This window comes from Falco cherrug, chromosome 1, assembly GCF_023634085.1.
Source record: "Falco cherrug isolate bFalChe1 chromosome 1, bFalChe1.pri, whole genome shotgun sequence".
Taxonomy (NCBI): Eukaryota; Metazoa; Chordata; class Aves; order Falconiformes; family Falconidae; genus Falco; species Falco cherrug.
Window position 1 is genome coordinate 106,378,444 of NC_073697.1, and position 26,285 is coordinate 106,404,728.

The 26,285-nt window shown below is 56.8% G+C and overlaps 2 protein-coding genes across 7 annotated transcripts in view; one reads left to right on the top strand and one right to left on the bottom strand.

The window, feature by feature from the left end:
- The first annotated feature begins 188 nt into the window (after nucleotides 1-188).
- TMEM120A (transmembrane protein 120A) lies at nucleotides 189-8,856 on the top strand. Its single transcript, XM_055715357.1, has 12 exons — nucleotides 189-345; nucleotides 2,737-2,855; nucleotides 3,372-3,488; nucleotides 3,992-4,051; nucleotides 4,783-4,878; nucleotides 5,183-5,272; nucleotides 5,685-5,750; nucleotides 6,126-6,187; nucleotides 6,446-6,538; nucleotides 7,258-7,322; nucleotides 7,934-8,002; nucleotides 8,090-8,856. The coding sequence occupies exons 1-12, from the start codon at nucleotides 271-273 to the stop codon at nucleotides 8,201-8,203; spliced, it is 1,026 nt and encodes a 341-aa protein (XP_055571332.1). The 5' UTR covers nucleotides 189-270; the 3' UTR covers nucleotides 8,204-8,856.
- Nucleotides 8,857-9,224: 368 nt separating this feature from the next.
- Nucleotides 9,225-26,285, bottom strand: part of LOC102057066 (NADPH--cytochrome P450 reductase) — a 31,340-nt gene continuing 14,279 nt past the window's right edge. For 4 of the 6 annotated variants that reach the window (XM_055715316.1, XM_055715321.1, XM_055715328.1 and 1 more), the window contains 14 exons: nucleotides 19,911-19,959; nucleotides 18,918-19,046; nucleotides 18,146-18,295; nucleotides 17,146-17,270; nucleotides 16,111-16,200; nucleotides 15,536-15,634; nucleotides 14,768-14,884; nucleotides 13,837-13,955; nucleotides 12,501-12,682; nucleotides 12,189-12,338; nucleotides 11,381-11,648; nucleotides 10,812-10,957; nucleotides 10,455-10,540; nucleotides 9,225-10,248 (listed from right to left, as the gene is read on the bottom strand). In XM_055715316.1, the coding sequence (XP_055571291.1) occupies nucleotides 10,104-10,248; nucleotides 10,455-10,540; nucleotides 10,812-10,957; nucleotides 11,381-11,648; nucleotides 12,189-12,338; nucleotides 12,501-12,682; nucleotides 13,837-13,955; nucleotides 14,768-14,884; nucleotides 15,536-15,634; nucleotides 16,111-16,200; nucleotides 17,146-17,270; nucleotides 18,146-18,295; nucleotides 18,918-19,046; nucleotides 19,911-19,959 (1,855 nt within the window). In that variant the 3' untranslated portion in view covers nucleotides 9,225-10,103. Of the gene's footprint in view, nucleotides 10,249-10,454; nucleotides 10,541-10,811; nucleotides 10,958-11,380; nucleotides 11,649-12,188; nucleotides 12,339-12,500; nucleotides 12,683-13,836; nucleotides 13,956-14,767; nucleotides 14,885-15,535; nucleotides 15,635-16,110; nucleotides 16,201-17,145; nucleotides 17,271-18,145; nucleotides 18,296-18,917; nucleotides 19,047-19,910; nucleotides 19,960-22,488; nucleotides 22,838-23,941; nucleotides 24,402-26,285 lie in introns of those variants that run through there. The other 2 variants (XM_055715307.1, XM_055715345.1) reach the window with 2 other exon arrangements.

The window sequence follows — 26,285 nt, forward strand, 5'->3', positions numbered from 1 at the left end:
ACGTGCTGCTGGTGGCTTCCCACCGTGAACCGCCTGTGCTGGCGGTGGGCCGGCCCCTCCAGCTCCCAATTCCCGGGAAAAATCTGCCAGTTCTTCATTTATTTACCTATTCCTCCTTATTGCGCGCTGCTGTTTACGAGGCTCCAGGAGCGCGGCGATGCCCCGCCCCCGCCCCGCCCCCTGGGCGTGCCCGGAAGCGGCGGGGGGCGCGGCCGCCCAGCGCAGCCCAGCGCCGCGGGCCGGGGCCGCTCGCCCGCCGCCATCGCCGCCATGGCCTGCGGCGCCTCGGCCGCCGAGTGCCTGCGGGAGTGGGAGGAGCTGCAGGACGGCTACCAGCGCATCCAGGTACCGCACCCCGCCGGCTGCCCGCACCCCGCCGGCTGCCGGCCCCGGCACCGCCCGCTGCCCCCCGGAGACCCCGGCCCGGCGGGCGGTGGCCTCAGCCGGCGGGTGGGCGAGCACCGGTGGCGGCTGGGTGGCGTCTGCGGTGGTGTCAGGGCTCGCTTCGACCCCGGGGTACCGCGGGGCGGTTCGTTACCCTTTGCCGGGGCAACGGCGGGGCGAGGGACCCCCTCGTCCCGGGGTTACCGGCACCGCGGGGGAGGGCTCCTCCGTGGGGGTGGGGGGTGCCCCCACAGCATCCCTAACGGGTGCCGGCGTCTCCATCCTCGGATTGCGGTCCCTTGTTACCCCTGTGGCCCTGCCGCGACCCTCGGTCGTGAGTCCTTGTGCTTCTGGGAAAGGGTTTTGGAGCAGGGCAGGGGGTGCAGGGCTGGGCCGGGTCCCCACCACGGAGCCTTGCCCGGGCACCGGCCTTTGGCCAGAGCCGTGGCCTTCCAGGGCTGGCCGGTCTCCTTGTCCAGCCTGCCATGGACGTGGCGTCAAGACGCAAGATCTCCGGATTTTTAAAGGCCAGGAGCGGGGAGCGGCGCTGCCTGGCACGGCACGGCCGGGAAGAAGGTGCGCAGTTGCCGCTCCACGCTCCTTATGGCTCCTCTCGTCCTGGCTCTGGCAAGCCCAAAGCCGGCCTCGCAGGGGAGCAGAGGTAGCCAGGAATGGTCACACCACAGCCAGGCACCTGGAACAGATAGCCTGCCTCCCTCAAACCCGGGCACCCACCCTTGGGTGCCCCGGTACCCACCAGGGCTCTGTGCCAAGAAGGTGACTGGTATCAGAGCTGTTTCCACCTGCTTTGTGTAATCCCCAGGGTGCTTGTTGCCTGGGGAAGGAGTGGGCAGGGTTCAGCTCAGACAGGGGTCACCCAAGGAAAAGGTTGGTTAACCATCTTCTGCTGTGCTTCAGATCTGCAGCTGCACCAGTTCCCTTTCCCCCTCCTTCCCCCCTGGGAGCGGGGTGAAGCGGATGTTGTTTCGGGCACGTCGCAGCTGTGCCCAGATCTGGGGCAAGGGAGGCTTTGAGAAACCTCCTCTTGCTCCATAGGGGTTGCGTGGATGTCCTGGGTTGCCCGCTTTGAACCCTGCATGCAGCCGTGCTGTGGCAGCCCTTTCCTTTGGAAACCTTCTCCTGGGGTGGCTCCTGGTCCAGGCTGTCTCCAGACATTGTGCTGGGATGCTGGCACGACTAAGGGAGTTGTCACAAAAGCTGCTTTTTCTCAGTTGACTCCAGAGCAAGAGAAGGAGGTGACTCCAGATGGGAGCAGGAAAGCTTGATAGCCGAGCAGCAAATGTCTCGTGAGAGATCAGGAACATAAATCACTGCAGGGGGAGCCAGCACTATCTGGGATCCGTTCCCACCCTGCCACTGCTTGTCACCAGAGGGAGAACAAGTTGTTTCCCTCTCTGTTTCACCTTTCTCCTTGCAGCTTTGAGATCTGCTGATAAAGTGCTTGATAAGAGCTACAGAGGCTAAAACTTGTGCATCAAGGTCTAGTCCAAGGGTTGTTACGAGCAGCATTTAATTCCCTAGTGGAGGTGGCATTCAGGCTGCCCGTGGTCGAAGTGAGGCTGTTTTCCAGCTGACCTGGACAAGAAGCAGCATAGATCCAGCCATGCTCTCTCCTTTCCTTTCTAAATATAGCAAAGAATGGCATCTAGCCTTACCCAGGTGTGGTTGGGTTACCGCCGCACGAGGAGCCAGGCGCTTGGCTGCAGCCCTGCTGCCACTCTGTCCTTTGTCTGGCTCGTTGACGGGCTCCTTCCAGCTTCCTGGGGGTGCATGGGATGGAGCCCCAGAGCCATGAGTCAGGTGCTGCACGAACCTCCAGGCAGAGAGAGCCGCTTGTCCTGCCCCAGCAGCCAAAGCCACCACTGCTGGGTGGCTGCTGCCCTCAGCCGTAGCCCTGGCCCCAGCAGCATTTTTTTCCTCCCCCGAGTCTTTCCCATCCCCGGTGCAGCAGTCAATGGTTTCCCAACTATGGGAGCATCCCCAGAGCAGGATTGCTGGCTGGACTTGCACAGGCCGCAGCTGGAGCCGGGTCGGACACAAGCCACGTGCGAGGGCCGGAGCAGGCTGTACCATGCGGATGTGCCTGCACCTGTAGATAACTTCCTTGGGATTGGGGGTGGGCATCCCCAGCAGCTGCTCCTGCCCCCACAGGAGTCAGGATGGCTGCAGGCTGGCCCCAAACGTGCCTGGCCTCTACAACCACCTCTTGTCTTACCCAGCTGCTCTGCAGGTGAAGTTAAAGACGGCTTTTAACAGATGCCCCCACAGAAGGTCCGAGGACAGGGATGGCTGGGCAGGCAGCTGTAACGCATGCTGGTCTCTCTTTCCCAGGATAATCACAAGCTGTACAAGCAGAAACTTGAGGAGCTAACCAAGCTCCAGGACGGGATCTCCAGCTCCATCGCACGACAAAAGAAGCGACTGAAGGAGCTGTCGTTCTCCCTCAAAAAGTAAGTTGGCATCCTGGGACGGGGTGGGACAGGATGGGAAAGCAGCAAGGACGGGGCTGTTGAACTCAGCTCATGGCCCTGTGTCCAATTCAGACCTCGCTGCAGCTTCCCTGGTAGCAACGTGCTGTGGAGGTCTGGACTCACCCAGGCAGACCTTCCTTCCTCAGCTTCCCTTTTCTCTGCCCCGGTTTGTGCCTTGTTTGCAACTTGGGGCTTGCAAGGGCTTTGCAGGTAACTTGAACTGCCCTCTCCTGCACAAAGCTCGCTCTCTCCATCCTTCCTCGAGGGTGAGAAGATCACCTGGCCTCACTCACTCTCATTCCTGCTTCCTTTCCTTTAGCAACATCCCAGCTAGCCAGAGCAGCTTGCCCTGCCAATAGTCATGGACTTGCCTCTAGTCCATCTTCCCTGTCCTTGGGTTGTCCTTGTCTGAGACAGTCATGTATCAAGTGCCAGCACGTGCTGCTTGTGTTACAGAGGCTATCCTGATGCCAGCACCTGTGTTTCCCCCCCCAGATGCAAAGCCCACGTGAGTCCCGAACAGGAGGAGTCCATCCAGGAGACCCAGAGCCTAATAAAAGAGAGGCAGAATGTTTTCTTTGAGATGGAGGCCTATCTACCAAAGAAGAACGGGTAAGAGGCCTCTCGTCCCTGGGTGAAACACCAATTCCTCCCTCCACGTCCCTGTGGCTGGAATGCTGCAAGGCACAAAGCTGCTGTCACCCTGCTCCCAGCAGTGTCCCAGCTGGGCTGCTCCGCTTCGGCTCCCCGGAGGACACCTGGGCAGGAGCCAGCCTGAGCCTCTGCAGCGCTGCCCTCGTCCCCCTCACTCCTCTGCCTGCTCGTGGCCTTCACCTGCCCTTGAACGGCAGCCGTGCGCGGGGGTGAGCCCCGGCAAGCACCCCAGTGCCCACAGGAGGTGGGGGGTGTGCTCAGCCACCCGTCCCCCTGCCCTTGGGAGGAGATGCCAGAGTGTTTGTGCCAGTCACGCTGCTTGGCAGCTCCGAGTGGAAAACAGCTGGGGGTTCTCAGCCCCGCGGCCGCACGAGAGGGGACAGCTCTGCCTCACCCCCGCGGCAGCGCTGCCAGCTCCCGGGCAGGCACCCGTCCTAACTCCCCGTCTGCTCTCTCCCCAGGTTGTACCTGAGTCTGGTGCTCGGGAACGTGAACGTCACGCTGCTCAGCAAGCAGGCCAAGTACGGCTCTCGCGTCACTGCTGCCGTGTGCTTTGCCTGCCTTGGGATCCCCTTGTCACTGGGAAACAGCAGCTCCCGGGCTGAGCTGCCGCATGTGCAGCAGACACGTGGCTGGCTTGGCTCACCCGGTGCAGATTCCCGTCCCGGGCTGTCCCCTGCTTCCTTTCCTGGAATCAGCCGGGTCCTCGACTCCCCCTGACGCTTCTGCCACTGGGCTGGGACAGACCGTTAGCTCTGACACGCTCAATAGGATCCTTCACTGAACCCCTCTCCAGGTTTCCCCTGTGTTAAGGGCTTCCAGGAGAGTCAGACTTGTGCAGCTACTGGCAAGCCACCACCTCTCCCCTTGGGGAAACGCCAACGGCCAGTTTTGGCCCATGAGAGCCCCCCTCCATGCTGGGACACTAATGCCAGAGGTGCCCAGCCAGGAGCCCGTGTCCTCCTCCCCCTGTTCCCCAGGCCTCCCCTTGGAGAGCTGCACGGACCCCAGTCTGCCCAGCTTCCCAAGTTGTCCTGGCCACCCACCAGGCTGGCATGGTTTGGAGGGTCTGGAAGGTGCCTCACCCGTGTGAAAGCAGCCTGGTGTGCTCTCCTCTCAGAAATACGCAGGAGACAGGGCTTTTCCTGAGCATGCCCCAGAGGTTCCCAGCAGAACACTTTTGTCCGCCCAGGTGAGGACACAGACTTCCAGCAGCCACCTTGCTCCAAGCCTTCCTTATGCTTCCCTGCAGGTTTGCATATAAAGATGAGTACGAGAAGTTCAAGCTCTACCTCACCATCATCTTACTCATAGTCTCTTTCTCCTGTCGCTTCCTCCTCAACTCCAGGTGAGTCTGGCTTGGATGCTGGGCAGAGATCTCCTCCCAGGGCCCCGTGTCCTCCTCTCCCATCCTAAAAGCCCCAGAGCTGAACAGGAGACCCTGAAAAAGTATCTGGCCGCTGCCCTGGAAGTGGGGTGGCTCTTGTGGCTGCTGTGATCGCACAGTGGCCATGGTGGGTGGTGGAGAAGCGGGTCTCCCTGGCCGCAGGGTAGGTGGGCATCCCACAGGGTGGCTGCCTCTGTGCCCATGCCCCCAGCGTGTGGGTGCTGCCACTTCTGCCACCTTTACACCTTGCTTTGTTTGACACCAGGGTGACAGATGCTGTCTTTAACTTCCTCCTGGTGTGGTACTACTGCACCCTCACCATTCGGGAGAGCATCTTGATCAACAACGGATCCAAGTGAGTCCCTTGGGTTCCGGGAGGGGGACGTGTGGCGAGTTGGTCCTTCTCTGCAAGGCTGAGATGTTGGGACCCATTGCATAGCTCTGTGCTTCCCAAGGGAGCAGCTCCCTCCTACTTGGGGTGTGTAGCAAACCCCAGTAATGAGCTGTGTGAGCAGGGCGGGAGGAACTCCCCGTGCAGAGGCGTGCGGGAGGGTGGAGCAGCGGTTGAAAGAGACCCAGTCCCCAGGTGCTGCCTAAACTGGAGGCGCTGGGTCCTGCTCCGTGCACAGCTGTTTCATAACCTGCTCCTTGCCTTGCCCTGGGAGCTGGGGGGTGGCGCTGGGCTGGCTTCACTGTCCCGGGGTGCGTTTGGGTCCCGCTTCATGCTCCAGACCTGACACCACTGCTTCTCTGTGTCTGCCTTCCAGAATCAAAGGCTGGTGGGTTTTCCATCACTATGTCTCCACCTTCCTCTCAGGTGTCATGCTAACGTGGTAAGTGTGCATCCCCCCGGCCCGTGAGGAGCCGGCTAGGGCTGTGGCCAGCTCAGGTGAAGGGGCCTTTGCTGCCTTAACCCATGGCCATAGTCCTGCTCCGTGCACGTTGTGGTCCAACAGTTGACTCCACACGTTCCTTGCTGGGCCCAAGCGCCCTAAATGAAGCAGCCATCGGCACCTCTGTGTGGCAGGCAGGGTCCCTGGGCTGGGGCACATGAGGTGCTGTGACGCTGTGCCTGAGCTGGGGTGTCCCCCAGTTTCGGTGGGAGCCGGGGCGAGGCAGTGGTGCCCTTACCCTGGCTGTGGGGCAGGCAGGGGTGGCTGCGTCCCCTCTCGGCCCCACGTCCCCCAGCCAGCACCGTCTCTCCGCAGGCCAGACGGGCTCATGTACCAGATGTTCAGGAACCAGTTTCTTTCCTTCTCCATGTACCAGAGTAAGTGCTGCCATGTGGGCAGGGGGCTGGCCTGGGGTGCTGAGCATGCCTGCCTGGCCCTGCGACACACAGAGACCCAGCTGTGGCTGCTCACAGCTCCCCCCTCCCCTGGGTTTTCCCTGGGCCTCTCTCCTGCCTGCCACTGCCCTGGCGCCGGGGATGGTCTTTGTGTACAGGGTCAGCGCGGAGCCCGGCTGCTGCTGGGGCTGAGAGCTGGTGCCTGGGCACCTGCTGACCGCAGCCACGCTCTCCTTGCAGGCTTCGTGCAGTTCCTCCAGTACTACTATCAGAGTGGGTGCTTGTACCGGCTGCGAGCGCTGGGCGAGAGGCACAACATGGATCTGACTGTGGGTAAGCAGGGATTTTTCCTCACTGGTTGTCCCAGTTCAACTGGACCTGCTGTTGCCACAGGGCCTGTGGCTGCTAGCAGCCTCCCTCCCACCACCGGACTGGTGCTTGGCTAACTGGGAGCTGTGGTTTCCATTGAAGGTGATGGGTGACAGTTATTTTTGTTTTGAGGCTAGTTGGACTGCGGTTTACCAGGGGCAGAAATGGTAAAAGCTACAAGTAAAGCCAAAGCTGTGAGAGCAGCATCTCCTGGGGCTGGCAGCATCCTGTAGGCTGGATGTCATCCTCCTCCTCCTCTCCTGGGGCCACCAGCCCAGGGCTGGCTCCCTCAGGAGGTGAGGTAGCAGTGGCTGTGGCTCCTGGCATCCGAGCTTTCCCCAGGAACCACCTACAGATGTGAAACGTCCCTCCAGCAACCCACGTACTTGTGGGCTGCCACCTGCCTGGCCCCTGTGACACCGAGTGCTCAGGCTGAGGGACAGCAGCCACAGGGAGGGCAGCTCTACCGGAGCAGCTTCCTCCAGAGCCCCCGTTGGATTAGCACTAGGAATCCCTGCAAGTACAAGTGCCCACGGTGAGGCTGCGTTAGCCTGGCAGGACCTTCTCAGCCAGGCATGGGGTGGCCACTGAACCTCCCGGCCCATGGCCCCAGGAGCTGGGCTCCATCCGTTCCCCCGTGCAGCGTGTTCTGGGGTCCTCATGCAACCCTCCATCCTTTGCAGAGGGCTTCCAGTCCTGGATGTGGAGAGGCCTCACGTTCCTGCTTCCCTTCCTCTTCTTCGGGCAGGTGAGTGTGCACTGTTCCTTGCAGGGACCTCAAGAGGCCGGAGCCTCAGGGGGGAATGGATCGTGCCGTATCGCACTTGGCAGCCTGGACACCACACGGGTCCCCGCAGGCTGCTGCAGCCACGTGATACTGATGCCAGGGAAATACTTTCCACAAATACTGAGCTTTTTGTTTTCTTCCAAGGCACCCACCACCTCCGTGACTCAGCTGGTGAGGTGGGGAGGACCTGGGGAAGTTTTGCCAAGTTCTTAAGTGATGTGCAAAGTACAGCAGAGGGGCTGGTGCAGAGAGCCCTTCCAAAACCCCTCTGAGCTGCTGCGGCTGACGGGCCAGTTCTTCCTTGGTCAGTCAGGCTGCTGGCTGAAAGCAGCAGGCTGGTGTGAGGGTTCCTCCCGACCGCTGGGCTCTAGAGGGTGGCAAGGAAGGGGGAGATGTCCGAACTGGGGTCCTCTGCCCCCAAACTGGGATGGGGTCTCACTGCGCGCTGGGGCAGGCTGGCCTCACATGAGGTCTGCGGGGGGGTTGTGCCCAGAGGAAGCAGCTGGATGAGCATCTGCGTGGGCTTGAGTGTCTGAAAGCAGAAACTCCTCTAAATCTCCTCTCTCCTGCAGTTCTGGCAGCTCTACAACGCCATCACCCTCTTCCGCATGCTCCAGCACCCCGAGTGCAAGGAGTGGCAGGTAAGGGGGCTCCCAGGCAGCTGCCCTGGGGAGGGGGATGCCCCAGGCAATCCCTCCTGCTGACTTGTGCCTCTGTGGCTCCTGCAGGTCCTCATGTGCGGCCTCCCCTTCTTCATCCTTTTCCTGGGGAACTTCTTCACCACCCTCCGTGTGGTCCACCAGAAGTTTCAGAACAAGAACAAAGACACAAAGCGGAATTGAAGGGGGGCAGCGTGGGGGCCAGGACTGTTTCTCCCCACCAGCTCCAGCTCCCATCCCCTCGATGCCGTCCGGACTCTGGTGTCTGACCCCATCCCTTGGAAGCCTGGGCGTGGGACAGAGCTTGGCACCTGCTCACAAATGGACCGCGCGTTCACCACGGTGCTGGATCCGGGAACGTCCTGCCTGCCTTCCTCCTCCAGGAGAGCAGGGTACCCGAGAGAGCTGCTCCCTTCCCTCTGCCCTGAAGACATTTGCTGGGATGGTTCCCAGGGATCAAGCCCAGCTCCTCTGGCTGTGGGCAGGGGCAGTGCAGGGTGCCCAGCGTGGGCAAGGCAGGGTGCAGGACTGCCAGCTGCCTCTTACCCAGCTCCCTGGGGTGGTTGGGGCTCTCCCCCTTCTCACATCGCCTGCAGCCACTGCCCCGCACCCTCTCTGCTTCCAGAGGCAGCTGGAGGCTGTGCACAGTGCTGGCTCCCAGGCTCTGTGGGACCCCGCTCCTCTACCGTCGCACCGGTGGTGTGGGAGCACCCTGAGCCGGATCCAGGCTGCACGCCAGAGCTGTGCAAACAGCACGCTGGTCTCGCATCTCTGGAGGATGCACGTGTAAAAATAAAGGGAAGGTGCTGCCTCGGGTTGCCGGGGCGGTCTCTGAACAGCTTGCATACTCTGCTCTGGTCACCTCCCCGTGCCCCCACCCCAGCCCAGGGTGCAGCACTGTGAGCTGTGGCCACCCAACAAGCCCCGCAGGACATCAGCATCCCTACAGACTGGGGGAAGCCCTGTACTACCCCTGGGACCCCCTGGAGTGGTGGGAAGGAAAGAGCAGGTCTAGCACAGCTGTACCTTGGGCTGAAGCCCCCCAGTCCATCCCCACCGCCAGACCAGGGCTCAGCACCCCCAGGCAGGGGCTGGCCCCAGCTCCAGAGCGGCCACCCAGTCCCCAGGTTTCCTGCTGGTTATCAGCCATTGCTCCTGCCTCCCTCTTCCCTCTGGTGGAGCAGAGAGAGGGCAGGAAGCAAACTACAGAAACAGTATTTTTATTCCAAGGGCAAATGTATTTAAATAATTTACAGTCATTGGACAGCCTGAAAGTTGGTTTTGGTTGGTTTTTTTTTTTTTTCTTTTTTTCCCCATGATTTAAATCACAAAGATGTTAAAATAAAGACAGTATCTAAAAAATGACCATACACAGCATGAGGGAGGGGCTGAGCACAGGGGAGTTGCTGGACCCCAGGAAGGAAGCAGCCGCCCCCCCCCCCCCCCCCCAAAAAAAAGCATGTCTCTTCCAGAAGGGAGAGGAGCACCCCCCTCCCCGCTGTGTGCTGGAGGGGAGGGGGGAGCAGGGGTAAGGAGCAGGGGCCTGTGGGGTCTCTGTGCCCAAAGCTGGCCCGAGAGGGTGGGAGGGGGGCGAGGGCAGATCGCCGCCCCAGGCCATGCCCTCACACCAAACCCACAGCGCAGGGGGCTGCAAGCTCCTCCACCTCTGTCCTCCCCAGGGTGGTCTCCAGCCCCAGGGGATAAGGCAACACCTCGCGTTCAGGGAAGGACCCCAGAGCTCCCCCCGCACCGCCCGTCCCTCCTGCCCCATGTCAGCCATGTCCCTCACCTCAAGACGAACGCTGGTGCTGTGAGGTGCTCCCTGGGGTGCTGGGGGGACCACGGCTCCTGGACAGCAGCCTGAGCTACCCCCCTGCCCCTCTCAACCCCTGCCACCCCCGGGGTACACAGCCTGCCCCGAGGGGCTGCTGTGGGCCCGGAGGGGTTGGGAGTGACACTGGGGTAGCTGTGGGCTGCGGCCAACGCTGTCACCCACAGCAGCAGTGGGTCAGCAGGCACTTTGCACCTCCTGTGGGCCCACACCTGGGGACCTGTTCTATCCCCGGCCCCACCAACCCCGCTCTTAGCTCCAGACATCCAGAGAGTACCGGCCCTTCGTCATCAGTTTCTTTACATAGTCCACGGCCTGGGGCTGGCCCATGTTCCCGAACTCGGCCACGATCTCATAGAAGGTGTTCTGCACATCCCGGGCCATGTTGCGAGCATCGCTGGAAACAAGGGGACCATGAGCGAGGCAGTAACACAGCAAAGCAGCAGAGCCCTGGTGGCCTCTCAACACCCAAACGCGGACAGTTTGCTCACCCCAGCCCACCTGCCGCTCGCCCTCCCCCGGGACAAGGACAGCGTAACCCCCCCAGGGCTTGTAACACACAAGGTGAGGAACCGCATCACCCTTCCCGGCCACGGGACCTACCCGCACACGTAGATATGAGCATTCCCCTCATTAATCAGCTTCCAGATGTTTTCCTTGTTCTTCTTCAGTAAGTGCTGAACATAAACCTGGCAGGGAACAAGGTGGATGTGAGAAGAGAAGAGCCCAGCCGAGCCCCCAGCCCGTGGGCCATGGTGGGGGCGGGGAAGCCAAGCCTGTGCTCGTGGCTCCACAAGAGAGTGGAGCTGCTGGGTGCTCCTCAGATGCCACCAGCCCTCCCCAGCCGCCAGGCTCGAGGCTGGGAGGCTCCAGCCCTCAGGGCCTTTTCGTCCCTCGCTGCCACAGCCGGGGCATGATGAGGGGCAGCAGGGACGAGCAGCTGGGGGACCACAGCAGTACCTTCTCAGCCTGGTCCCTGGAAAAGGCCACGTTGAGTTGGGTGAGGACTCCCTCCTGATGGAAGCGGGCCAGCTCCTCGCGGTACAGGTAGTCCTCCCGCTCACGGCGGCAGCCGTAGTAAAGCACCGTCTCGCCCACCTCTTTGCCTGCGGGGTCACACAGCAGCCATCAGCTGCCCCCCCTGCAGCCCCCAACCCTGGCCTCCCCACCCCCCCTCATCCTGCCAGCCCGGGGGAGGCAGAGCTGCACCACTGCTTCTGTTCGTCAGGGGAAGCTCCAAGTACCCACGTGCTTTGGAATGAGTCTAAGTGACTTGACTGTGGTTATTTGGAGACACGGTGGCAGCGGTCAGAGAACTGACTCGGGTCTCTCCACCCCCCCCAAACATCCTCTGCGGCCAAGAGGAGGACAAAGCATCCTCACGCTGGGCAAAACCACTTTGCTGTTCACCCTGCTCCACCACCTCTGCTCTTCGCTAGAGCCATCAGCAGTGTGAGCAGCACAAGCTGCACCTCAGAGGCACCATCCTGCAGCAGCTCCAGTCCCCAGGGCTGGTTCTGGGCACTCACCTTGCTGCTTCAGCCAGGCCCGCTCCTGAATGAAGCCGATGAAGGGGGCTATGCCAGTTCCCGGTCCGATCATGATGACGGGCGTGCTGGGTTTGAAGGGCAGGCGGAACTGTGACTTCCTGACGTACATGGGCACCAGGGAGTTGCTCCCATTCTCGTTGGGCACCTTGTTCTTGAGCCAGTTGGTGGCCACCCCTTTGTTCAAGCGTCCCGTCTTGGTCTCGTACTCCACCGTCACGGCACAGATGTGGATGGCGTTGGGGTGAACCTGCAGGGAAGGGATGTCAGCACCAGGCCGAGAGGGAGCCCCAGCGACCCCACAGCTCAGTCCCTTGTGCTCAGGGATGGGGGGAAGTTTAACCTAATGTTAATGTTGGGACAACTCTTCCTCCCCCGACAGATCAAGGCTCCCAGTATGCCCCACATGGGTCTTCTGTCTTGTGCCTGACTCATCACAGGACCGCTGAGCTCCCTTCAGTATTGCCAACAACCTCACAGCTTCAGGCACAAAATGAGGAGTGAATTTTGACCACCCCCTAAAACGCCACCTTGCTTCCAAAGCCCTGGAAGCACGAAGAGGAGCAGGGCTGCGGGGAGGGTGGTGGTATTGGGGCGCAGCTGGCTGCGGCACAGGACCCCCTGCAGACCCTGTGGAGGCTGGAATAATCCCCTTTTCTCATGCACAGAGATAACAAAAGCTGCCCCTCTCACAGAAAGGGTCACCTGGGCAGGTTCCCCATGTCCAGGCCCCAGCTGAGAAGGGGCAGCAGTCCCTCACAGCCTCCGTCCCCGCTGGAAGTACACTCACCTTGGACGAGGAGGCAATGGAGTAGTAGCGGGCCTGCAGGCGGGGCAGGAGCTCGCACAAGTGATCAATGGGGGGGCGCAGCGAGGGCATGTCCTGCAGGATGGCAAGGATGTTCCTCCGGGCCTCCACCACCCAGCTGAGGTAGAGAGCCTGCGGGCAAAGAGGGCACACGTGTGACAACTTCCCTACACAGCTGGCTAACACTCCCTCAAGCTCTCCGCACACGGTGCCCACCAGTCCTGGATCCCTTTCAGGGATCCCCCAGCACCCAGTTCAACCCAGCGGCTTTGCTGGGAAGGCCACAGCTCCCACCTTCCCCTCGGCAGCAGACGATGCCATTTTGCGGAGGCGCTCCTGCTCGCCGGCGTCCGTGGCGTACTGTGCCAGCTCGTAGAGGACGTTGGTGCGGGGCGGGTTGGTGATGTCCAGGTAGTACATCAGGGCTGTACGGTAGGACGTGGGGCAGGGGAAGGGATGTTTCTTATTGGATTCCTCTGGGGAAGAGGAAAAAAAAAAATATTAAAAAATCAGCAACTGCATGCCGTTATGCCAGATTTCGTTCCAGCAGCTACATCAGTGTATGGGAGCTTGAGACAAGGCAGGGGAAGGGGCTTGAGGGAGGAGAGCAGCCCTGGGGCTGAATCAGCCTGTTGGCCAAAGCCCCAAGCCCACACTGAAGCAGCTCCAGCGCAGGGCTGCTCCCTTCCCAGGCAGCTCCCTCTCCCAGAAGCCCATTTTGTGTTGCACAGATGCTGCCTGAGAGCTTATTAGCAAAAAAAAAAACCCCCCTGCTTCCCAATGGGGCCCTCTGCCCCGAGATATCCATGCACACAAGCACCCTGCAGATTCCCAGACCAAGCAGAAGGGCTGCTCTCCATGGCTAATCTGGCTTCACATCTCCTTCAGAGCTGGCCTCAAAAGCGTCCTTAGTCTCCTTCAGCCACGGACAGCTGTGCTCAGACCCCCCTTGGGAAAGGTAAGCACCAGCAATCACAGCTGGAGCCATTCAGTTCGGCAAATTAAGAGGTCTGAAAGGGACAGGAATGACAGCATGAGGCCAGACAACACAGGACGTCACACTAGGGGGCTGCAGACTCCGGCAGTACGTTAAAGCCACTTGCATCTGATGCCCCAGGTCAGGCTGCACTGCTTCAGGGTTAAGACAGGCAGCAGCTGCCACCTTCCTCCTGCCAGAGGCCAGCTCTGCTGGGAACGCTGCCCCAGAAGAGCTCTTTGTATCAGCACAAGTGCTCCCTCCTGGCAGTTCGGTCCCCCAGCCTGTGCCTCCTCCAAGGGCTGAACAACAGCATCTCAGACACTAAGACCCCTGCTGAGCTCCGGGGCTGCTGCGGCAGAAGGATGCTCTGGCGAGCTGATGCTCCCTAATTAGGAGTGTGCTGTTACATAATTTGTTGTTGAATGGGCACACTAAGTACATTTCGCAACTGACCCACTTCAACTGGCTCTCAGCAAGCAGGCTCCATGCCACTGCTAAAACGGCATGGCATTTGGAGTGGCCACGGGACATCTCCGTTTGCCTGGAGGTACCCTATGGGACCCGAAGGTGATCCGACTCCTGCTCTGGTGGGAAGGACAGAGACCATAGCTGAAGGAGAACTGATGATGCTCAGGAGTGATTCATACTCACCATCCAAATTGTTCAGGGACATGATCGTGTCCAGATCCGTGCCCAGGATCTCACCGATCTGATTCACCAGAGAAGAGTCGTTGGCTGGATACACCGCCACATGGTCCCCAGACTCATACCTGGCACGAGAGCAAGAGGAGAGCAGATAAAACACCAGCACTGCTCCTTGTCCACCCCAAGCCTGAGCTGCTCAGTGGGCTGGTGCAAGGACAACACTGAGATCTGAGCTGCTACACAGTGCCTGCACAACCAGGGATGCCAAACAGCTGGCAGTAACAGCAGAACATTATTCCACAACGGTCCTTTAAGAACCAGTTGGTTTTTTTACAAGGGCCTTCCGAGATAATAGCAGTTTTGCCAAGACTTTGACAAAGCCAGACTTCCAGCAAGGAAAGATGGGACAACTCCCTGGCAGACAAGGAGCAAAGCTGCTCAAAACCTCTGCCGATTTTTGTTATATGTTAAACCACCTAGACTCATGGCTTTCTCACAAGCAGACATAGAGGAATGTGAGCCAGCAAGAAGGTTTTTAAGAACAGGGTTTTATTCCCCCCATGCTTGCACAACTAAGCCAGGCAAACCCAGGCACGAGTCATCCCCAGCTCTCCCCTCTCTCCAGTTTGTCTGCCCCCTCGTTTTTTGAATGCCTCCTAGAGAATTCTTGCAGCTGGGACTGCTCAGGTAGGATGGGTGCGTGCAGCCAGCTCTGGAGTGACCCAAAGCAGCCAGCTGGCATGGCCAGGCACAGCACAAGAGCTGGGAGAAAGTCCTGGTATGTGGTACAGAAGTCCAGAGGGGCAGTATTAAGTAATTATGAGAACAAGGTCCCCTTCTGAAGGGTGGGATGAGGCCAGTGCCACATCCTTGTTCTTTGCTCCTGATGCAGACTGCTCCTGTGAAAACAGAGAAGCAGTCTCCCATGGCAAGCTACCTGATTTTGGAATTAGAGATATCCAGCTCCAGGTGCATAAGGTGTCGCTCTCCACCCTCATTCAGCTTGCGGTTCTCTGTAACCTGGGCCAGGAAGGGGTTCTTGGCATCAAATGGTCTGGAAGGAAAGACAAGGACCCTCTGGGTTACTCTCCTGCAGGCTCACAGCTGTATCCAGGTGTGCTCCCTCTGTCTCCAGAGCCAGTTCCCAGGATTTGAGCAGAGGGCTGTCCTCTTTCTCTTTCAAAGCACACTACAGCAGGAACCAAATTATGATTATGCTGCTGCCACATTGGCACAGAAAACAAATCTCCTTCTAAGCAGAGCTCAGCAGTCAACAGCTTCTGTCCCATTAAGAATACATGACTCAAAAGTAGATCGGAGGGACTATCACATCCCAGCGAAATATTTCAGGTTGGAATTAATTTATACAGCTAATCATCCCACAGCAATACTGCAAGTGACCATCATGCATTAGCTACCCCACCCCGGGCAAGGAAAGGCTTTGAGTGACCTCAGGACAGCTGCTGCAAATGTACCCGCCAAAGGGCACACACAAACACAGCCATCTCCTCGCTGCTTCAGTAACCGGGGAATCTCAGAGAGTCCCAATGGGGACTGGAGCCCGTCTCTCTTGGGCAGAGGCCGGCCACATGGCTGCACTGCAGAAATGACACTGCCTGCATAGCCGGGGGCGTTAGAAACATCCAGGATCCATCAGCCAAAGCCTGGCCCACGTGTACCCTGCCCAGGGTGGTTCGGCACTTACGGCTTCTGGTTCTCATAGCTCTTGAGGCGGCCCATCTCACCGGTGTAGACTTTGTTCATGTTAACATCGGTGTGCACCACCAGCTCATACTGGCGGATGCTGGGGGAGGAGAGGGGAAAAAAAAAAAAAAAAAAAGATAAAGTCAAACTGGAAATCACACGGTACACCTGGAACCATCATCTGCTTTGCTGGACTTGCTGCAGTTCAAGAACAAATGCATCTTCCATCCATTTGCCCCTCTGGAGACACGAGGGATCAGGCAGACCGTGCAGGAAGCCCAAATGAAAAGGAAACCTCAGCTTCACGGGGAGCATCGCAACCCAGCAAAGCCACCCACGAAGGAACCAAACCCATCACATCCCCACTCAGAACAGAAATCCAGAGCTAGGTCCAAACCCGCACCAGGATGGGCTCAGTCCGAACAGCCCGGCTCACTGCTCTACTTCACACACGCCCTCCCAGGTCCGGAAGGGGAGGCAGCACACGGGACAGGGGACAGCAGCTCAGGGCTGATGGCACAGCCACCAGAGGTGGGCAGCCTCTCTGGCACCTAAAGAATTTGCTGCCGTACTCACCTGGACTCTTCTCCTGTAGCCTCCACCCCGAAGTGCTCACACACTGCTGGCCAGAACTGCTCCCTCCAGGTGATGAAGTCTTCTTCCAGGCTAACCAGGGCAACAGAAAGATTCAATAACCTGGCCCCAGCTGGGAACAAAGGGGCATTCCCTGAGGAGCCACCTGAGATCCCTACAGACTCCTCCCTTCACGGTGGGAAAAGGCATCTGCCTTTGGACCCAGGTGGTCTGGGTACCTCCACATCCCCACAGATCATGAGAGCATCTTCAGAGCACTAAGTGGGTGGGAGGGAACTGTTGCTATACCAGCCACTCCTTCCTTCACCAGGTCTGCCAAGGAAGGCTTTGTTATTCAGGCTCTGTCTTTAACCAACCCACTTGCCCCTTGCCCACTCCTGGCTTCAGGTCACCTTCCTAAAAGGCAGATTCCACCACGGCAATGCTTATTTTTCTGGGCTCAGAGCCTCCCACATACAGCACATCCCTCTCATCAGATCTTGCAGCCCTTTAGAAGCAAAGCCACAGGCCGATGTAATTTCCCACGTGCTAAACGTGCTACCCACAGGGTGCTCAGGTGAGCAAAGGTCCAAAAAAAACCCCATAAAAAACCAACCAAACATCGTCCAAGTCGGAAAATTGCTGCCTTCCACCATAAAACCAACAGTTCACAAGGAGACAGAGTTTGCCCCCTCCACAAGGATGGGTGGGTTTATCCATGCAGGTTAGGTTAACAACAGAGCTCCAGCAGCAGGAGTAAAGGCAGAGGAGGCTGCAAAACTTCCTCAAGTAATAACTATGGTCATTTAAAACTAACGTGGGATTTCCCAGACACAAGATCCCCTAGGATAGTCTTAGGTGTACAGGGATCCGATTGTGGGTGAGAGCAGACAGACACACACACTTGAAGACATGTCAGATCCCACAGCCAGCCTGTGGGGTTTATTTCTGTCCTAGTAGTAGAGCCAACTCCATGCCCAGTTCCTTTGCACAATGCTTTAGCCTGCTCTGACCAGCCCTTCAAGCCAAGCCACTTACTTGCCATCGTCATCTCCCAGCCCGAGTTCAAAGATGCGCTGGGCTCCAAGTTCCTCCAGCCTCTTGTCCACATACTTCCCCATGGCATTGAAGTGCTCATAAGTCTTGTTCCCCAGCCCGAAGACCTGGAAGGGAACACCAATGAGCATGGAGAAGCAGAGGCTGGACTTTTCCCATCCAGTTGGCACTCTCTGGCCAGTATCACCCAGCAAAGGATGCTGAAGACAGACAGCAAGACCTAGCCCAGCTCCTCACCAGCTCTTTGTGGACCTTGAGTAAGTATCTACCACTGGAGAACGCCTGGTCAGCAGGCACCACCAACTCCGCCGAGCCATCCCGGGCACATCACGAGGATGCACACACAAGAGCTGCCCACACCATCCCCTCCAGGGACCAGTAAAAGCCTGGGCTGCCTGCAGACCAGTTGCTGTCCCTTGCCTCCCACAAACCACTCGGCAAATGTTTGCTCACTGCTTTTATACAGAGCAGCTTAACATCTCCAGCAGTGGATTTTCTCCTCATTTGCAATTATTATGCTGCCTAAGGAATTTGGCCGGCGTTTAGGTGAGGTGGCTGTATCTCAGCCAATTATTCAGCTCAGCACAGGAAAAGAGCTATACGCTCCTCCAAGTGATTTAATTTGCGGGAGTAGATCTGGCCCAGGGCTGCTCAATTAGCTTCTGAACAGCAGCAGCCGCCTGTAACTCATTTACAGACCTCACATTCAATGCCTGCTGGGCTGTTTGTGGCAAGACATTACCAGCAAACCCTTGTGATTTAGAGAGTGGAGAGAGTACTCAGACATTCGCATTTAAAGCCCCCAGATATGCGTTTGCAAGTGTCCATGAAGCCCGGGGAGGAAGACAATAGGGACCACATCTGACACAGGCGCACAAGGCATAGGCATCACGTTGTGCCTTTACCCAAGCCCTGTGCAGGAACACTGGAGGGCTTGTGACTTTCCTGCTCAAATGCAGCAGACTGGAATTGAGGCACTTACTGCAAATCGGAGACCTGACAGGTCAGCATCAGCCTCCTGCAGCCAGTCATAGAAGTCTTGGGCGTTGTCTGTGGGGTCACCCTCGCCGTAAGTGGCCATGCAGAACACAGCTAAGGACTTGTCGATCTCAGAGAGGCGACTCAGGTCCGACTGCAACCAAAGGAAAGAATAAACCGTCAAGGATCCCACAACGTAGTTATAGAGCAAACCTGTTTCTACAATGCTGCTACCTCTGGTGGGCAGAACAGAGCACACGCAATGTCAAACAGCTGATTACAAAAGGGGTTGGGAAAGGCCAAACCCACCCGAAATGGCAGGGGAAATATAGCTAACCACCCTCACTGGACTGCAATTCAATGTTTCTACCCCACCTGAAAAGTGGTAAGATTTTCTGTACAAGGCTTTGAGGGACCAGGATCGTTGTTCACTCTGGAGAACACAATGCCAGTGCCTCTGTCCAAGACCACAGCAGTATGGGACCAATGCTGACTTCAGAAGGAATATGGAGCAAGCTTCATGCTGCCTGTGGATGACTCGCAACTCCCAAGACTCCAGACTACCCTCCTCTTTCAGTCATGTTGCAGTGTTTGCTCCATATCTGTAGAATGGCAAGGACCAAGCCTGTCTCTGCATCTTTCAAGCTGATCTTTTCTCCACTAACTGACGCTACTAAAAGGGCAACTGTTCCTTCTCCAGCATCTTTCTTTCTGGGTTTTTTTAGGGGACGTTAAAAGGATGTTATCTATCCTGCAGCCGTTCATGGATAAATTACCAAGTCATACTCCTCTGGATCCGCTGCCATGCCCCTGAGGCCATAGCGATGAGCATCTTTGGCGAGACGATTGGCAAACTCCTCTGCTGTACCTGTCTGGGAACCGTAGAAAACCACTATGTTTCGCCCCTGGGGAGAAAGAGAAATCCCTGTTAAATGGTGATTACTTCTTTGGTAAACGCACAGACAAAGCACATCTTGTCAGAGACAAAGGAAACGCCTCGGATCAGGAGCCCTGGCCTGCAACCTAAAGGCAACTAGGAGTCTGCACTTGTACGGGGCTCCACGCTGGATGCGTGGCAGAAAACTCGAGGCTAAGCTGTTAATAAGAACATGACTCTTGTCAGTCTCAAGAGGGGTGACTCAGGTCAGACAAAAACCCAAAGCAAGGAATAAAGCCTCAAGATTTATTCTCAACCTTAAGGCTGCATTGTGACTCCTGGGAACAGGGAACTCCCTGGATGAGAAAGCAAACTTGCCTAAGCTTTGGGAAAGTGCCTAAGCACTGCAGCTCCCACTCCGCCACCAGCCAGCTACTTTGAAGTAAACCAGAAAATATAGCCAGCCCTTGCTTCTTCCTCTGCTTCCTCTTGAGTTCAGTCCAGCAGAGTCAAAAGCTGCTAGTTCTGCGTACGACAATTCCCACTTCAGAGCGAGTCAGTTTGGGAATCAACCACGCAGATAAACAACTGCCAGCCAATGACTTTAAAGCCTCTGCCATTTCCCCCCCTGACTTTGATCTCATATTATTTTTTTCTTTTTGCACAAATTTTCACTTCAATTTTTTCTCTTAAGAACAACTCTGAGGCATAGACTGAAAGAGCTATTCCTGCCTGCCCACGCAGCCTTCCTCTTGATGCTCTTCGCAGCAGACGTGTCTGTATCCAAACCAGTCCCCCCTGCTGACAGCTAGACAGTCACCAGAGGAAACTGGGAAGGACGGGAGCTCCCCCACCTTCCCAGCACCCCGCACAGCCAAAGCGAGGAGCTTACCGTCTTCTTCATCTTCTCAATGAAGCTGCTGTCTCTCACTGGAGCTGCTCTGAAAGACAGGAGGAACCTCCTTTCAGATGAGCACGTTCGTTCTTTAAGGTCAGGAATAAGCAAGTGGGGGGGGGAAGTGGCTCCCAGATCTCAGGGAGGCTGCCCAAAGCGGTGAGAGTGCCCATCGACCACCCTTATCGACCCTGTGCCAGGGATGCCGGTCGCTCAGCTGCAGGGCTTCTCTGCACACCACCACAGAGCAGAGGGAAAAAGATCTACCTCCCTCAGTAAATCCTCCCCCAGGCAAAGCCCAGGCACTCAGCCCCAGGTGTCAGGAAACCTTTATCAACTGCTCTGAGAGGTTTCACAGCTGAGCACGTTACAAGGATCTCACAGAGCTACGATCCAAGAGCAGGTCTCAGGATAAATGGCAGGGGCCAAGCAGGGTGGGAGAGAAGGGAACTAAGAGCTCCCTGCTTCCCCCACCACAGCGGACAGGCAGAGGATCAGATTCCCCAGGGCAGATTCCCCAAGCCTGAAATCAGATGGGGCTAAAAACCAGCTCTTTTGACCTCAAAACAGCGTGCTAGACACAAGTCCCAGAGCTAGAGAGCCCTGCAGAGCAGACAGACGCAGCTGATCAGACCCACAGAGCCTCCAGCGAGACAACCGCTGCCTGCCGAGCTCCCACCGGGCTCCTTCCCACACCAGGGTTTCCATCTCCAGCACAAAAAGCGCTTGCATTATTGCACGGAGGATTTCTCTAGCTCAGAAGAGCAGCAAACCACAGCAGCGTCAGAACATCAAGGCGGAGATGCACGCTATAGCTATATAGGATAACAGCCAGAAGAGCTCTGCTATCCTAAGCACACCTAAGGCTTTTGGTGTCACTGCGTGAAAGCCACCCAGCCCTGGGGACCCTGGGAGCCTCACAAGCAGAGGCGGCTCTAGCTACAGTCAGATTAGGTGCTGGGGCTTCTGAAGGCAGGAGGACAAGTGCCAGGAGCTCACTCGCTGTCTTCCCCACTGGGGCTTTGGTAGCAGGGAGGAGGGACGTGGGACCCGTTCCCATTTCTCTTTCACAATGGAAGAATGCAAGGCTGGGTCTCCTGTGGGAAGACAGAAGCCTCCAGGCAACAAAAAAAAAAAAAAAAAAAAAAATGGTTTTGGCTCCAGCCCACATGAGAATGTGCAGAGCTCACTAACAGTTTCCTAAACTCTGCAGCCCAGAGGGAGGGATCTCTGTGGATGTGCTGGAGCCTTTGCAGAGCACACACGGAGAGCAGGGTGGGGGACATGCCGTAAAGCATGTTTTTAAGCACGCCTTTCTACCCAAAAGTATCAAGATGCTCCGTAACGGTGCCTGACAGCTCCAAGCACCAACAGTTTCATACAGCACGCAGGGAAGATGAGCAAACCCTACCCAAGGCAGCTGTGCTCCCAGGAGAGACTTGCTTCACACCCCTGACCTTGCTCTCTCAGCAGCTAACAGTCTCCCCATGTTGTCATTTGTCCCCTGTTGGGACCAGGGATATCGCAAGCATCTTAAGAGAGCCGCCCCAGGCTTGCCCACGCTACTGCCAGGACAGGGGCTCAGGAGAGCTGCCCCCCCAGCCTGCTCACAAGGCTCAGCTCTCACTTCGCTTTTGGCTCCCTGGTGAACCTCTTTGGTTTACTGCCCTCTGTAAATGAGATCCAATTAAAATAACTGTTGGGTCAAGCGCTAAACAAAACGCTTCTTTTAAAAGGAGGAAGAAAAAAAATTTAGATCCTTTCAGCAAGCTCCCTTTGGAAGAGAAAAGGGTGCAGCACATGGAGCTCATCCATTTTCAAAGGAGGCAACCCTGCACTGAAGTGTTGTGGCAGAGAACAGTCTGTGGCTCAGACACAGAAGAAATAATGAGTCTGGCTTTTGAAAAAAGGCTACACAACTCCCCAAAATTGCTTCATCAGGGTGGCTTGAGAATCCAAGCCGCAAAAATGCACAGATGTCAAAGACAGAAACGACACTCATTTTCACTGCTCCACCAAAAAAACTCAGAAAAGAAAGTGCGTTTTCAGCAACGACTGCTCTTACACCTTCAATAGCTCAGGGTAGCGACTAAGAGAGTTAGAAGAAGCGATGTCTGGAGGAAAGGGGATTAGCTCCCTTGTTGGAGTAAGTCTTTAGCTCATACAGATTGCCCACCCTTGGTAAGAGCCTGCAGCCCAAGCAACTCCCAGGGCTCTCTGTCACTTTGACTTCAGGAGAAAGGAGAGGGAAGGGATTTCCCAACAGCTCAGCAACAATGTCAAAGTCCCCATCTCAGCTGAACACCTCTCCTTCAGAAAGCTCCCATGCCCGTGGCTTTCCTTCCAAAAGTACAGGTACATCCAGGACTGAGAACGTAGCCTGGAGGCTGCAGAGAAACCGAGCGCCGCCGGCAGGATCTCCTCTGGAGCAGCCTGCCTCCAAGGAGAGCATCTCCCTTTCCTTCTCCTCCTGCCCCAGAAGGGAGAGGCGCCCCATTTCACCCAGCTTTGGGGCAGCAGGAGAGCCCCTCTGAGTCAGAGCAACCCCACCTGCCCACCGGGCAGATTAACTCACCTCGCCGCAGCCGCCTCTTCTGCGGGGGCCGAGTACACGCAGCCCATGGCCGGGGCAGGGAAGAGGCAGACAAAGAATTGCAGGGCAGCCGTGTCTGTCGGCGAGGGGAGGTGTGGGGGGGACGGATCTAACTTAGCTCTGGAGCAACACACACACTGCCCTTTCCATTCTGCTCCTCCTGGGCATTAAAGCCAAGCGTCAGCCTTTTGTTAAAGAGAAGGGAGCCAGCACAAAAGGTCCCGGCGCAGGTCATAGCAGGAATGGTCCTGTTCGCTCGGATCCTGGTGGCGGGGCTTTGGAAGTTACCAAGTGGATCCGCACAGTCCTGAGAAACTGCAACATCTGGCAGCAGTGGCAGAAAGGAATTAGGAGTGGAGAATGAAACCTCCCAGGATCCTCCGCAGCACACGTCCCTCTCCCATCCGTGATGGGACACAAAACCCTCCCCCAGCCTTGTTACCTTGGAAACTGTTTATATCACAGCTGCTTTTATATATATTCTTTTTTAAAAAACAAAAACAAAACAAAAAAACACAACAGTCAATGCTGTAGCTGAATGAAATGATTCCAGACACTGCGTGAGCAACGCTACGGGTAACTATGGCAGTGCCATTACGCAGGCAGCTCAAAGGAGTTTGTTCTCTTCAGGATCCTATTAAATTAAATTAGAGATGGTCTCTCTGTCTCTAACACACACGCAGGCAGCAAAGAGCTAATCAGCCTAAGGAGCTGGAGCAATTCCTGCCACAGGAAGCCCTACAAGCACCAGGGAACGGATTTCTCTATAGCTGAAGAACAGAGATAAGCCAATTTCTGCCCCAGACAATGTTAAAGACGGGGGGACAAGGGAGGGGGTGACACCCAGCATACCAATTGCCGTCTCGCCTGCATCTCCCCGGGGCAACATTCTGCACAACTCTGGAGCGGGTACATGAGAAAGGAAAGAAATCTGTGATTGAGCAACAGGCAGAGGAGGTACAGGTGAAGAATAAAAATAAATTAGTGCCTTCCCCAGCAACACCCCTGCGAGGAAGCGTGGTGGCCACGGCTGCATGGCAATCGAGAGCCATTCTCCCTAATGACATCTGCAGGGCAGGCTGCGGGAAGGCTGGTCTGGTGGTTTCAATTAAGTCTAAAAATGGTCAAAATGCAGGCGACCCTCAGTCGGCGGTATCCTGGCCTGCCCCACGCACGCATGTGTTACACAACACAGGTACAGGACATCTTGTACGTGGGCAACCTCTGCATGTGCTGGACTCTGCTCCTTCTCTGGGGGCTTCAGGCAGGAAACCAGCTCCACTTGGCTGTAAGGGTGAGGGGTCAGCAAGCGCCTGAACCATGTCTGAACCCAGAGATGCATCGTCAGGGCAAGATCGTGACGTTTCCCGAGCCATGCAGACTGGTGGAGCCACGTAGGGTGAACCCAGCCCAGGTGCCATCCAGAACAAGGTACCTGGACCATGCAACTGTTCTTCCACAACCACGGGCAGCTGCAGCAGCAGCATTTCCTTTGCAGACCCTGCTGTGCCGATGTGGTTTGATCAAGACGTGCTGCTCAGCAGCAGCTCCCGAAAACCCCAGGAGGGTCACCAAGGTGCTGGACGCTGCATTCAGGTCAGCGACGCTGCTTGCACTCTGCCACGTTGCAAGCAAACCCATTAAAGCAGCAGCCATCGTGATGTCTGAATTGCTGTTCAGCATTTCCCCCCTCCAGTCTTCCAAGGCTGAAGTTGGGGGCCAAAGTGACACAACAGAAATCATCACCCAACACCATCCGATAAAGCAGTTCAGGACAGTTTGGCAAGTCAAGGCAGAGCTGCGAAGAGCATACTGAAGAAAAAAAGTGATGCCTCTGAAGGTCAAGGCTCTCCACTTCAGCTGCAGACAGCCCTGCCGAGGGCTCTCTGCCTTTATGGGTCTGGGACAGCTTCCCTGCCTGCAGACAGGCTTGCCCACGGGCCACCTTGCTATATCCAGCTAGCCACAGGCAGTGGCTGACAGCACGATCCTGTATCTTACAGATTTGCTTGTTTATCACAAAGGAAATTCCACCCCAGACTCAAGGATGACAGGAGGGAAAGGAAATCCGAGGCTGAACAAGCTTGTTTTCCCCACCCATTTCCCTCCTGGTGCCAAGTATCCCAGAAAACAACAAAAGCTGCAGGAAGTTGCCGTCTCTGTCCCGGAGGATGGATGTGCCACCAACCACAGCCTTGGCTTATGGGTCCACACTGCATCCACACCGCACCACACATCCACAACGCCGGGTGCAGATCTCAGCTCCTGGACATCCTTAGAATTCATTGCTGACTTTGAAAACTGAAAATCTCACTGGCTACAGAAGAAAAACATCTGATGTTGTTAAGTGTTGGTAACAGCTACATCTTGGGAAGGATACAGGAAATCTTTTCCGGTACGGCACCTGAATTTTGTGGCAAGACCAGCTTGCCACAACGACCACAGCAGGGCTGCAACAGGGTCAGGCTAAACGTATGGGGAAAAATTCTCACTCTTCACCTGCCTGGCTGTCACTTTTCCAAAATGCAGTTGTGTCAGACAAGGTCTGGAGCAACCTTGTCCCTCTGCCCTGGTTATCAGTGACAGGAGGTGCTGCTCTACCACAGCTCTGGCAGGGAGCAGTTGCACAGTGCTCCTCGCCAGCAGTCTCCCACGCAGGTGGAGAAGGCAGCACAGACCCCACAGGCAGAATGTCTGTGAGTCAGCTCAAAGCCAAAACCTCCAGCCACGCTCAGAGGGAAGCGCACATGCTGAGGTCCTGCAGCAGGACACGGTGGGAACACACACCCGGGGGGAGTCTGAAAGCTTCTCCGCAGCGTGGCTTCTCCGCAAGGTCACGACAGCCTCTGGAAGAGCTGCACGTGATGGGTGGAAACAGTCACAAGGACAGCGAGCACGGGAGCTCTCTGAGTCAGTCTGTGCCATGTTGGGATCTAATTTCAGATTGATAGTGCCATTTCTCCAGCTGGCTTAGCTCTCAGCGCAGCGCAGCCGTTCTCGTTACGATTTCCAGACGCAACTGCAGGCACTGATACGCACAGCATCCTGCAGGCACAAGGGGGAAAGTATCCGACTGATCCAATAAAAAAAATTCCCAAGGTAAAGCCAAGGAGGCACAGAAAGCCAGGCTGTACCAGCCACATGTGCACCCGTCTGCACAAGGTACCACAGCCAGGGACACTTCTTCCTTTTGAAACTCTCCCAGCCAGGAAACGTACTTTCCACCCTCCCGCAACACCAGTGCATGCAGCCTGCCTGCGAGTTTGCTCTCAGCTGTGTGCTACTCCTCCCATTACCCAGGGATTTCACAACAGACCTGGCATCCCAGGCTTGCCTTCAAGCAGAGGGCTCTGCCACCAGAGGAGAGGGTCATGATCTGACCAAAGCAGCAATGATGAGGCTGAACCTGCTCCTTTTCAGTTATGACCTGAATTACACCACAAACACTGGATGACAAGCCCTGAAAACTGGAAGCAGCGTTACCCACAAAGGTAGAAATAACAGACCTACAACGGCTTGCTGCGTTTGATTTAGCTTTCACACACAGGGTAACAGAAGCATCAATTCCCTGCTGATATGCCTTGGCTTATCACCAAACATCCTCATCTGAGCAGCCTACAGACAGGTCCTGCCACAGCTTCTTTCCACAATGGGCTGTAACACTTGAAATGAAGGACTGAGACGTATCTCCTGCCAGAGCAGCACCCACTAAGTGCCACAGGGAGAGACCCACCTCACAGGACACCGTGCTGGTGCAACTGTATGCATTAAATCTGGAA